This window comes from Melospiza melodia, chromosome 12 (assembly GCF_035770615.1).
Source record: "Melospiza melodia melodia isolate bMelMel2 chromosome 12, bMelMel2.pri, whole genome shotgun sequence".
NCBI lineage: Eukaryota > Metazoa > Chordata > Aves > Passeriformes > Passerellidae > Melospiza > Melospiza melodia.
This window is the reverse complement of record NC_086205.1, coordinates 4,949,283-4,962,590: the sequence shown is the minus strand read 5'-3', so window position 1 is coordinate 4,962,590 and position 13,308 is coordinate 4,949,283. Positions and strand designations below refer to the sequence as shown.

Sequence of the window (13,308 nt, the reverse complement as noted above, 5' to 3'; positions counted from 1 at the left end):
ACATCATAAAGTCACCCTAGGACTTTAATGAATGCTCAGAGCATCCATCTTTTCCCCACGTGTACAAGGGCAATCTGCCTGCCACACACATTTAGAAATCAGAAGCCTGGTGGTGCAGGTGAGGCTCAGGTGTCACAGACATCTTTTATGGAAAATCCTTTCCTTAGGATCTTTTCTCCTGAGAAGCTGGGAGGCCTCAGGAACAAAATGTAAACAATGGTTATCTGCTGCTGTGGAATGCAACAGGTGCATCTGGGATTGGTCTCGTGCTTGTTTCTAATTAATGGCCAGTCAGAGTCAGCTGGCTCAGATTCTCAGACATAAGCTTTTGTTATCATTCTTCTTCTTGCTTGCTAGCCTTCTGATGAAATCCTTTCTTCTATTCTTTTAGTATAGTTTTAATATATCATTTACTTTTAATATAATATATATAATAAAACAATAAATCAAGCCTTCTGAAACATGGAGTCAGATCCTCATCTCTTCCCTCTTCCTGTGACCCCTGTGAACACCATCACACCAAGATGTGATGATTCAGGCCTCCAGGGGTGGCTGCAGTTTTTCCCTTGTGCAGGGTCCTGCTCCTCTTTGCTGGTGAACCTCCTGAGGCCCTAAGGCAAAGGAGCACAAAAGTGGCTGTTTTGATACCCACTGTAAGGAAAACACCTCTGTGGTATTTTTGGGTCTCCAGGAGGAAGAAGGAAAAGTTTGACTCCATGTTTTTAGAAGGTTAATTTATTATTATATTATATCATATAGTATCATTAAAACTATACTAAAATATAGAGAAAAAATACTTACAGAAAGCTTAACAAGATACTAATGAAAAGCTCATAACCTTTCAGAACCTCAACACAGCTGGCTGTGATTAGTCATTAAGTTAAAACAATTCACATGTTAAATAAACAATCTCCAACTACATTCCAAAGCAGTAAAACACCAAAAAAGCAAACAAAATAATAATGTTTTCATTTTTCTCTGAAACTTCTCAGCTTCCTAGGAGAAGAAATCCTGGCAAAAGGATTTTTCAGAAAATATGACAGTAACACACCTTTCTGCATGAGGAGTGATTTCCTTGGGAGACAGGAGAGAAGTCTGAGAATGTGCTTATAAATTTATGTACTTGTCTCAATGTGAAAAATGTCTTCTAAGTATTTTTATAAAAGAGTGGCTGCTACTGCCCTGATAATTGTGCTGCCTAAATTGCTACAGGTCTTGGATAGTTACTGAATTCTTCAGAGTCATCTAAAGTCACTTATTTGTGCTCAGGAAAAAAGGCCTGGGAGAATATGTTTATTTTGACAGCAACTGTCAGCAAATAGGGGTGTAAATTGTAATTGAAATTATATATCTAATGTAAAAAGAATTGAATGTGTTTATCAGTCTTTTCTAATTGTTAAATTAGTTAAATGCAAAATGGAAGGTTATTCGTTCTCTGTAGATGTTGACATTATTTTTGACATGTTGATTTAATGATTGCATAAACTTACAGTATTATTTTGTCTAAGAGGACAATGTGAAAGTATATAATGACCTTCTGACTTCCTACATATTTTTGTTAGGCAGCTTCCATAATGTTGTTTGGAGAAAGTCCAGGCATTTTGCCTGTCCAATGAAATGCTTACAGTAATGATGAACAGAAAATAATAATCACAGAAGGATTTCAAATTTCTGCTGGAAATTGATGCTTTTTTCTGCTCTTGATAGCTATTTTGGCAAATGTTTTCAGGGTGGATTTATAAGTGCTCTTATAAATACATGGGAGAGGCATGACTTCATGTATCTTAAATGCTGGTTTACATTTGCACCATCCACCATTCCTAAGAGGAATGCTCTTATCCCTCTTTCATGCATATGTATATATGTTATATATTTGTTATATGTATTATAACATATTTAATTATCCCCTGAACATACTCAGATGTCAGTTTAAAATAGCAGAAGCAGTTTATCACAAGGGATTTGGAGTAAACTCTTTCACTTAGAGAATGTTTCCCCCATTTCTTTTCCTGAAACTTGGTTCTTAGGATGTCTCTACCTGCAGAGAAAGGGGAGATTTTGATCAGGAGCTGTCAGACCTGTAAGTCTGACATCTATTTTTGCAATGTGTTGCTGTTTCTTGCCTTCTTTTGGATATCCTCTATAATGGCAGCCACTAATGAAAACTGCTAAGAAGCAATTCTGCTTGCATTCTGTAAAGCCTGGAGACAAAACACTTCCCTGAGAGCTGTCTGTTGTACCAAAGAACCTGTTAGGATGTTTGTTTTGTATGTCTGGGCTTGTGCCTGAATGCCTGAGTGGTGATGGCCACCTTCAAAAGTGTGTTAACTTGGAAATGAAGCTGAATTGCAGGTTCAGAGAGCTGTGTGACTGAGTTTCCCACAGATCAAATCTGGCTCAGGTTCCTGGTAATTCACTGCAAATTGTTATTTGTTCATAGATGAGAAATGGGTGTCAGTCACCTCAGCCAGTTATTTGAAATCATCATTGCTGCAATTCTGGTGTAATTACAACTGCAATAAGTATGGCTGCAGGAACATGAGACTCCAGGTGCCTCAGACTAAGGGTCTGTCCTACCCAGTTGTCTTTGGCAATGCCAAAAAAAGGTGCCAGAATAGGGAGAAACACTCTCTCTCTCAGTGACCTCCTCTGCATGTTGATCCTTGATATCCTGGGCCATCCTGTGAATTCTGCTGAACAAAGGGGACTGACTGTGCTGGGGTGGGGATTAAACTGGCTGCATTAGGGAAAAGGGGGCTGGAAAGGGATCTTGTCATGGGGAGCTCTTGGGCATCATCAGCAGGCCAGGTATTCCTCAACATGGCCAAAATTAATTTGAGAAAATCATGGCTCCTCTATAGGTACTAGAAGGATGGAACACTCATTTTTGACTAGAGATGTGTAGAGAGGTACGTGAGCCTAAGGAATGATGGGAATTTTTGGAATTGTCTGAACCCTGGGTATGATCCCTGCTGCCTGTCAGCCCTGCCCTGCAGCTCTCACTGACTGGGCTGGGCTCAAACTGAGCCTCAGTAATCCAGGGTCTGGGTTTGAACAGACAGGGGTCTGCTAGGGAAGGCAGGAGCCTCCCCTGATTTGGAAAGTGTAAAACCCCTCACTCTGAATTATTATAATTTTGAAATTAAAAGCCTCTCAGGCAAAGATATGGGAGCAGGAACAGTTTTTTATTAGGGAAAAAATAAAAACAAACCAAAAATGCAGTAATGCAAACCAACCCTGCCAGAGTGAGAGCAGTCCCTGCCCCCTGTGTGTCAGGGCGGTGTCCCAGCCCCATCCCGTGGGGGCTCAGCCCTCCTGCAGTGCCAGCTGTGGCTCTGCTGCAGCAGGGATCCTGCACAAGGGGGGAGTTTTCCTCTGCAGCTCCAGGGCTGCTGCAGATGGGCCTGGGCTCCCTCTGGCCATGCAGGGCAGCAGAAAGCTGCTCCTCTGGCAGTGCAGGGGGCAGAGGCTGCTGTGCTGTGCCAGGCTCAGATTGGATCCAGGCAGGAATGCTTGGCTCCTCCCCTGGGCGGAGCATCTCCCCATGGGATGCTGGGATTGGCTCAGCCCTGCAGGGACACTCAGTGGCCATGGACAGCAGAGATCTCCTGCAGGGAGGGTTGGCTGGGGGAGAGAGAAAGGAAAAACTGCCCCAGGGACAGCAGAGAACTGCCCCAGCTCTGACAGGTGGGAACAGAACACACACACCCCCAGCTGTACCTTTCAGCCTTGTACTTGGTTATTGAACCTTTGAAAAACAAACTGGGAAGAGTTTTTCTTTCTTACATTTTAAGCATGCAGTGATAAAAGAAATTCCAGGAATATTTGGATAATTGCTTTCCCTTAAGAATGGGTATAAATAGTAAACACAATACAAGGCAATATCATTTCGATATACTGTAATTAATTTGAAAAGTGATTAAAAGAAAATTTGAATAAAATATTTTAATTGATTTTGTCACACTGTCTTCAAAGTCACCTAATTTTTCTGAGAGCTCCTAAAGTGGCTCACTTGGATTGGCTCCCAATGGAATTTTCTTTTCATGCTAGATTATTGTAATTAATTATAAAATAGAGCTTAACCTTTGTAGGTTGTCAATATCTAAAGACAAATGTCACAAGTAACAAAGGCCAGGGAAGATTAGTTCTGAGTCTAGGGGGGATTGTGGAGGAAAAGGGGAGATATCATTTGACCTCTCAGGTGCTGCTGGTATTTTGTTTTGGCTTTATAAATAATAACCACTTCTCTTTTCAGCTGGGTAAATATATATCCAGTTAGACTTTTGAAAAAATCCTGACAAAATTACTGACTTGTGTGTGCTTAAAAGATTCTACCTTTTGAGATGCACTGTGGATAGTTTGACACGCTGAGCAGAAATGTGCAATTTTAAAAGCCAGTGAGAACAGAAAATACCAGCACTGTAATTTATGGTAAGAGTTGGTCAGATACAAACTGGGTAGAATTCTTGAAATGGTGGTCATGTAAAGTATTTATTTTACATTTTTGCAGGAATTCTTGCCTGTTCTCCCTGTGAACAAAGGCTATGTGTGCATTCAGATGCAGCTTTGTGGCATGCCCAGCACAGGATATCTCACCACTCTTTGTTAATGGTGTTACAGAACAACACTCCACATCCTCACCATTTGTACTTTTAGCTGGGGTAGAATTTGATTCATTTGAAAAACTGCTGCAGAATTTGTCCGCTCTTTGTGCTCAGTGTTCGTACCTTATAGGATCTCTTCTGCCACAGACAGAACACACAGAACTTTATTTTTAATTTTTTTAATATATTTTTTTAGGATTTAAGTTCTGTGGCTGAATTCTTTGGTGTCCAAGTGTGAAGTCTGACAGAAGGTTTTTCTACCCCTGAGGAATTCATAACACAATTCTCATTGGAGAAATCTCTACCATCGAAGGGTCTGCTTCTCTAACTGACAGATTTCAGAAGATTTGTAGGAAATTAATTTAAATTGAACTATGCAGTAGATTCAAGATGAGAGAGAAGAGAATGCTTCCCTCATGAGTGAAAGCCAACATATTCCTGTAGGAAAATGAATGAATAATCCCTTAGTTTGCTTATGTACTGCTGAACTCTGCTACCAGCAAAATGCTCCTAATAGGAAACATATTCCAAAAGGGAGAGAATATTTTAAAAAAGACAAAATCAGAGGTTATTTGCTCTCTTGTCTGATTTTGTTCAGTAAGATAGAGGCAGTGGCAATGAGCCATGAGCCCTGACTTGCATTTTATCATATGGGCGCCCACTTGGTTTTGGAGCACTGGAAATCAATGTTTTACAGCAATACTCTGGTAGCAGGTGACAGCCACCCCAAGGAGAGGATTCTGTGTTTCCAGAGTAAACTCTGGTTGATGCTTGGACAGCATAAAACCACAAGTGATATGGGTTGGTTTCTTTTCCTCTGGGTGATGGAGTGGTGCAAGGACATCTCTGACCCTAAGCAATGAGAGCTCCTGGTGAACATGCAGGTCTGAAATCTCAGGATTTCCCCATAATTCAGCGTTTCTCACTCCCTCACTTCACTTTGTGCAACCCCAGGGCACACAGGGAATATTCCTGTGTCTGCTCTGGGGTTCCCTGACCCCCAGGGCAGCTCTGACTCTGACCCTCATCCATGGAGAAAGTTTCCCACACTTCAAGACAGACTGGAACCCACAAAAGTGTGCAATAGATTACAGAGAGCAGTGCAGGTGCATCACTGGGTGAGAAATTGAGGGTTTGGGGTTTTTAGTGTGTTGTGGATGGCAGCAAGATGGAGGGCACAGGGTGCTGTCCTGGGTTTCTTCTTCAGCTTCTTCTTCCTCCTTCTCCATGGGTTTGGGTGGCATTTTGTAATTGGGCAGAACAGTCTGCACTGTGGGCTCTGTGGGATCAGTTATTGGGTTAAAAGGGAAAATAATCCAGGTGTCAGCTCTTAACTGGATAGTTTAGTCTTAGGAGACCTTGTACCAAGAGATTGTTGGGCATTTTGTGCCTTCTAATGCAAAGCTGCTGAACTCACAGCAGTGAGGCTGTTTTACTGATAAGGAACAATAAACACCTGAGTGTGAACATGAAACTGCTGTCTGGAGTGCCTGCAATGCAGAGCCAGAGAAACCCACAGCTGGGACCCCCACATCAGTTCAAACCTGGCATCTGGAACCTGGATTAGACCAAACTCCAGTCCTGCTTTGGAGGGTGTTTGTGCCACTTGTGGGGCACAGCAGGGCTGGGGATGTCATTTGGCAGAGGGGATCTACAGAGCTGGGCTGGGGACAAATCCAGGCACAGAAACCTGCAGGCAAATGCATTGTGGTGTTGGGTCCCCAGGATGAGGTGAGAGATGAGAATTTGACTCCAGATTCTCAGAATGCTGATTTATTATGATATGATATTAGAAATGCTATACTAAAACTATACTAAAGAAAGAGAAAGGAGACATCAGAAGGCTTAACAAGAATGAATTATAAAAACCTCTGACTCACTCAGAGAGTCTGACACAGCTGGCTGTGATTGGTCATTAATTAAAAACAATTCACATGGAACCAATCAAAGACTCACCTGTTGGTGAGCAACCTTCAAACCACATCCCAAGCAATCAGATAATTATTGTTTACATTTCTTTTCTGAGGCTTCTCAGCTTCTCGGGAGGAAAATCGTGGTGAAGGGATTTTTCAGAAAATATCACGGTGACACAAACGTGTCAGCATTTTAATAATAACAACTCAAAGCCCATCACTGAGAAAATCTTGCACTTTAAAACACTAATCTTCCCATTACAAACTCAAAGAAAATTACTGTTCTGGACTAGTGAAAAGGTCTCCTGCTTTAGAGAGATAAGATTCTCTTGGTATCCAGAAGGGCATGACATTTTTTCCCATGTTTGATTATATCAAATATATTAAATATGACCTCAGTGTTTAAGGTTACTCAAGCTGTAAGAGTTCAAGAGGATTCTGGATGAGAATTTTTCCATTTATTTTGTTAAGCCTCTGTAATAATTGTAAATAGTCATTCTTTTAAATAACAAATAGTAAGAGGTCAAAAAATGTGTATATATGATTCTGCTTTTCATTACAAAGAAGAATTCACAGCAGAAAAAAATGTAGCTAGGGCTGGAAAAACAGATATTTAAGAGGAATCATTGCTGTGTAAGAAAAAAGCTTTAATTTGAATAAAAATGTTAGAATTGTGAAACATGATTGATAATTCAGAAATTAATGAGGCAGGGGGAATACCAGTTTTCAGCTGTAGATGTTCACTGTTAGAAGATAGTGCTTAAATATCATGGCAGAGAGAAGAGGAATGACATGAGGGTCCTGCCATTGATGAGGGATGATTTTCTGTCAGTTTGTAATTTAAGACTGGCAGACTTATTTAAAGTTTAAAAATCCAAGACATGGGCTCAGTCATTCTTTATGTTGATTCCTGATTATTCCTAGTCCTACACCTTGAAATTAGGATAAGAAAAAATAACTAATTTAAAATAAAATTTAAATAAATTTAATTTTTAAATTAATTAGTTTTAAATTAGTTAATTTAAAAATTAATTAGTAATTTGACATTCCTGTCCCCATTTCCAGCTGCACTGAATTTCCTGTGGATGGTGGTTGATTCAGGAGTTCAACTTAGAATGGGAGGAAAACTCTTTGGCCCTCACTGTTAACACACAGGGAACTTGTGGCAGGAGAATTTAGATGTTGCAGTTCCAGAAAACACCTTTTTGGGTTTTTTATGGTGTGCCTCAATGCCTTTCAATTTACACAACACTACCATATTTTTTATAAATGACCCATCTGGAAGTTGAGATGGTTTTTCATACATGCGTGTTCTCATTTGTGCCATCAGCTTTGTGACTGCTCAGATCAGCTGGTAAAATCCAGGCTTTTCTGTTGGTTTATTTTGCAGAGAAATACACATGTTGGAGAGATGTGAAAATTATCCCACATTAAAAAAAAATAAAAAAATTAAAAGTCAGATTTCTGTTTAACTCATTCAGAATCTGGAACAAATATGGGAACAGGGATAACCCCCAAGAGGGGCTGCTGGGACTGCCTGGCTGAGATTGGCACTGAGTGACAAAAGAAGTGTGGTTTGCCCTTTTATTTAACAACTTTATTCTCAATGGATTAGAACTAGTTAAAATTTTGCACTGAGAATTTTATTTTTCCCATCAAACGTGTGGTTTTGTTTGATATGCTGGAAACTGTTACTACTGCTTAAAAAGCAAGCCCTGAAGCAGAGGTTTGGTGTAGGAAATACTGAAACCTGGGCAATCTAAAGAGTCATTTCTGTAGTATCAAAAATTCCAATCAAAAAAAAGTTGGTGTTTTCAGTTGGATGCTTAAACTGCTGATTCACAACAGAAATGATGACTTCAGTATCTTTGAATCTTCTATTAGGAAAAACAAGAAACTTGGGAGTTCTCCATTGGTCACGTATATGAGAGCCACATTGCTTGTGCAAGCCACTCTGATTTGAGTTGGTAAAAACTGTCTCAAATGCATAGTGACAAGATTTGAGGTGTATGTAATTTGAAGACATGAACTTTTAGTGCCATGATGAAATGTGAGATGGATTTTGCAGAGAGCTTTGCTGGGAATTGGGGTCTGTGTGCTGTGGGGAACCTGGGCAGCCTGGGGTGCAGGGCAGAAAGCATCCTGTGCAGGAATGTGCTCCAGCTGTGTTATACCCTCTGTCCACTCTAAAGGGTTCAAAAGGCTTTTTTGTTTGGTATTTTCATTTGCATAGAGTGGGTTTTTTTCCTTTTCATAAGTTTGGAAGGGACTGAAATGTACTGTTTGATTTCCCAAAGTTGTGTTTTAAACCAGTACTGTGCTAATCCCTGGTGAGACCAGAGCAGTGTACACAGTGCCTGGTGTTGAGTGAGGCAGCTGCTCCCACCCTGTGCTGGACACGTGTCAGGATTAATCCAGTACTTCCATCCAACTGCTGCAGTTTTAGCTTATTCACAGCATATTATACTGGGCTGGGTTGGAAATCAAACAGCTAAAGCTGGCTGTCACTGTCATGCCTACAGAACTTCCAGTTCTGCACATTGTTTTCTCAGAGGAGGATGTCTTAGCTTCACATAGTTGTGGTTCTCCTGGAATAAATGGGCTAAGGCAGAGAAAAAGTCCTGTGCTGGTGCTGACATCTGTGTGATAGTGGTGCAAAGGGACAGAAAAGTTACCTGGAGCCACCTGTGTGTTGTGGGTCCCTAGGACAAGGTGAGAGATGAGAATTGACTCCCAAGTTCTCAGAAGGCTGATTTACTATTCTATTCTATTCTATTCTATTCTATTCTATTCTATTCTATTCTATTCTATTCTATTCTATTCTATTCTATTCTATTCTATTCTATTCTATTCTATTCTATTCTAAACTATACTAAAGAAAGAGAAAGGAGACATCAGAAGGCTTATCAAGAATGAATAATAAAAACCCGCGACTGACTCAGAGAGTCCGACACAGCTAGAGTGGGATTGGTCATTAATTAAAAACAATTCACATGCTGGGTAAACAATTCTCCAAATCACATTCCAGAGCAGCAACACATGGAGAAGCTGAGGCTTCTGATCTTGCCAGGAGAAGAAATCCTGGCAAAGGGATTTTTCATAAAATACCATGGTGACACCTGTGGGTGAAACACTCAGCAGACTTGTGAGGGTTCTAGGGCTGCAGGAAAGGACACAAAGCAGTCAGAGTCCATCTCACCCTGGCTGGTTGCTGTGGGACCTTGAGGAAGGGGCACCAAGCCCAGGGCTGTGTGGGATGGTGGATTCTGTGATGCAGGTCATTGGTGGTACCATGCCCAGAGCAGGATTCCCTCTGTGGTCTCTTTGTGTTTGCTCGGGGATTTAAGTGTGGGTAAAACATCACAGGATAAATCACATCTGTGGATTAGAAAGGGAAGGGACTTGTCTTCCTCCTGTCACTTAGAGCTGTTACAGCAAATAAATGTGTCAGGATACATGAGCAATGTCAGATCCACAGTGCAGAAAGGATAAACACCAGCTTGTTTTCTCCTGGGCTGATACTGAATCCCTGGAGGAGCCTTCAGGAGGGGCAGTGAGGACTGAGAGATGTTACATGGTCTGGTTACAGGCTGGAAGAATTGGTTATCTGCTGATTACAAGCCCTTCAAACTCTGGATAGACTCTGCTTTTCATGCATGAGGCAGATATTCCACCAAAATCCCTGTACCTTTGAGCTCCAGGTATGTTTCTAAATCAAAGTTTAGTTTGCCAATACTTCACCAGTCACCACTTCAGCCCTTCCAAGTGTGCTGCAGTGCAAGTAGCCACTGGGAAATACATGACTGCCGACTTTCTGCTGTTCTTTGCCCTGCCATGGAATTTGCTCCTTCTTTTGCAAGGCACTTGTTCCCAGCTGCTTGAAGGAAGAATCCTTTCACAATATCTTGTGCAGTGAACACAGACTGCAGGGAACAGACTTTTGTGGGGTTGGAAATCTTTTTTTTTCACTCACACCCTGTTTCACTTTGCCTCCCTTTCTCACAGGTTGATAAAGTGTGTGGACAGCCCAAGCAGCAAGAAGGGAACCTGTCATCAGCCAGTATTGTGCCAGTGAAGGAGGTGACTGGAACCCAGACCTTTGTGATGGCCCACACCAGCCTGAACAACAGGAGAAGGTAACCCTGGGCTGCAATTGCTTTGAAACAAACCCTCAGCTCATCATTTGGGCTATTTGTGGCACTGCTCAAGGCAAAGCCCCAGCTCTGTCACCTCCTCTGTGTGTTCTCCAGCCACAGTCACACAGGGGACACTGTGGGTCACATTGTGGGTCTGTCCAAGAAAGGCCAGGCTTGGTATCCTTGCTTAACACCAAAGCGTTTGTTATTTCCAGAATCTTTCAGTGAAAATGGTGAAAGCTTTTCCTCAACAAAGTCTGGGGAAACTGATTTCCACAGCTGAGTCCAAAGTGCTTCAAATGTACCTGCCCAGGTCTGTAAGGACATGAGCTTATTCAGGGGCAGAAGGGGGAAGGAGGAAAGGGTTGGAAAGGAAAAATTCATTGCCCTGACACCAAGTCAGTGCCTCATTGCCCTGGACTGGGCAGGAGTGATAAAATCCTTTGGGATCTCCTTGATTTGTTGTATAACAAAGATCTGAAAGAGTTTTTTAGGCTTCTTGTGACCTTCTTGGCTCCTGTTCTTCATGTGAGACACCCACAGCTGAGCACTGCCACTGGCCTGGACAGGAGTGTGCCTGCTCCCACATCTCCTGAGTTCTTCTCTCACTTCACCTTGTGTAGCTCCTTCTGTACATTCTAGGGGAGGTTTTTTCCACAATCCCACTCACAATACATGAGTAGATGTCAGAGCAAGCTGCCCATAAACTCCCAGTGCCTGTTTGTGGCTGGTCCCTTGTCCTCTGTAAGAGCGGAGTTAATCTGGAACAAACCCCATCAGGGGAGTTGTGCTGGGTTTACCTCTGTCCAAAAGCAGCATTAAACTGCCCAGGCAGCCTGTGTGTATCTCTGTTGGGTAAGTGGATGACTTGAGCAATGTTAAAATTGTAAAATGTTAACATTTCCACAGTCTGCGTTCTGGTGTTTCAGTTGTGAACACGAGATTTTTATCCATTTCTGGCTTAATTCTTAGCTTGCAGGAATGGAACAAAGATTATTTTAAAAGATAAAAGTAATAACAGCAAGCAAAGTGTTTTGAGTGATAGTGATAATTTTTTATTCTTTTGTAATTGAAAGGCAAGCCATGACAGTTTGTGCTAGTGCTTGGAGTTAATCAATTTTTACCATGCAGATCAGAAAAAGGGAGCATTACAGATACTAAATTAATAACTTCAGCAACAAAAATCCAAAGAACAGTTGTAGTACAGTTATTGGAATAGGCTTTTAACAGCACAGAGCCCTGGGCCATCTTCTGTGTAGCTCACTGACTTGGCTGGGGCTTTACACTGGCAGCCCAAAAGCCAGAACTGCCAACCTTTCAACAGGTGATCTCTTAAAAAGTTGCAGATTTGTGTCTTCAATGGCATGAAAGCTGCTCTTTCTCAGCTGATGATCTGCTTGCTCCCCTTCCCCACCATCCAGAATTATTGGGATATTGACCTTTTAAAATGGAAGGCTTGTAGATGGAAAAGAAAATATTGTGCTCTGAATTAGAAAGTTTGCTAGAATTGGTCTGAAAATTAATTTATCCAAAACATCTAAACTAAGTCCCTGATTATATAATTAGCATGAAAAATTACTGAATTACAGTGTTGATAGGTATTGTGGAGAGCCTGTGCACCAAAAATGAATGATGGAAATATGCCATAAATAGCAAGAAGTGGAAAATCTGAAGCTATTCTCCACAACTTCCTATAAAACACATTGCCTGAAGCTTGTACTTCTGCTTCTTGGAAACAATTGTGAAACCATAGAGTGAAAGACACAGTGGTTGGCAGCATCACTGTGTTGTTCATTCTCCATCATTTAATCACATATGACATCAATAAAAAGTCAATTTAAGGTAATAAAAATCTGTAATACATGGGTTAAATAATTTCTGCAGTGGGTTGTGTAAAATGCACTTGGAGTGACAGAAAATTGCTACAGGGGAACCAGATGAAGAGTAATTACATGCATCTCTTGTGAGGCCCCTCCTTCTGGTGGTGATGAGAAAGGGAGAGCAGTAATGTCAGCTGCAAGGTCACCCTGGCCCTGCTGAGTCTGTCTGTAGGTCTGGCTGAGGGACATCCTTCCAAATGATCCTGTAATCCCAGGGGAGGCTGGCGCTGACTGCAGCCTTTTAGGGTAAGGAGGAAAAAGAGAAAGGATGAGCCGACACTCCCCAAGTGAACAGAAAAGCTGTGGCTCCTTCCCTCGTGTGTCAGAGCGTTCCTGAGCTCAGAAAGAACCTCTGTGGAGGAGAAACCACAACCAAGTGGCCTCTCCTGTGTAGTGCAGAACCTGTTCAAGGTGCCCTCAGAACCCCAGTGCCAGACAGCTGCAGATGGGTGTTTGCTCCAGGGGTGCTGGGTCTCTGCCAGGCCATGGGAACATCAGGATCCTTTTCCTGGAGCTGGAGAACCTCTGGTTTCAGCTGTGGAGCAGAGCCAGGGCTGCTGCTGCAGGACAAGTGAGGTTCTTCCATGGTGTCCCTTGGCCTGAGCTGTTCTTCGTTGGGATCTGTTTGGGGTCTGGCTGCAGCCAGCCCTCCTCACCCTTCACTCTGCTGCAGGGTCTGCACACAGCAACTGGATCCTCTTTTGCAGCAGTTGAAGCCTTTTCTTCTCCTCTGACTCTTGAGTTCCTGGGAGATTTCCCATCTCTCTTGATTTTA

The 13,308-nt window shown here is 42.0% G+C and overlaps 1 protein-coding gene across 1 annotated transcript in view; it reads left to right on the top strand.

Annotated features, from left to right (window-relative positions):
- LOC134423508 (glypican-5-like) overlaps positions 1 to 13,308 on the top strand; it is a 376,790-nt gene that overhangs the window by 111,935 nt on the left and 251,547 nt on the right. The window contains exon 4 of the mRNA XM_063166493.1: positions 10,523 to 10,653. Coding sequence (XP_063022563.1) covers positions 10,523 to 10,653 — 131 coding nt within the window. The remainder of the gene's footprint in view (positions 1 to 10,522; positions 10,654 to 13,308) is intronic.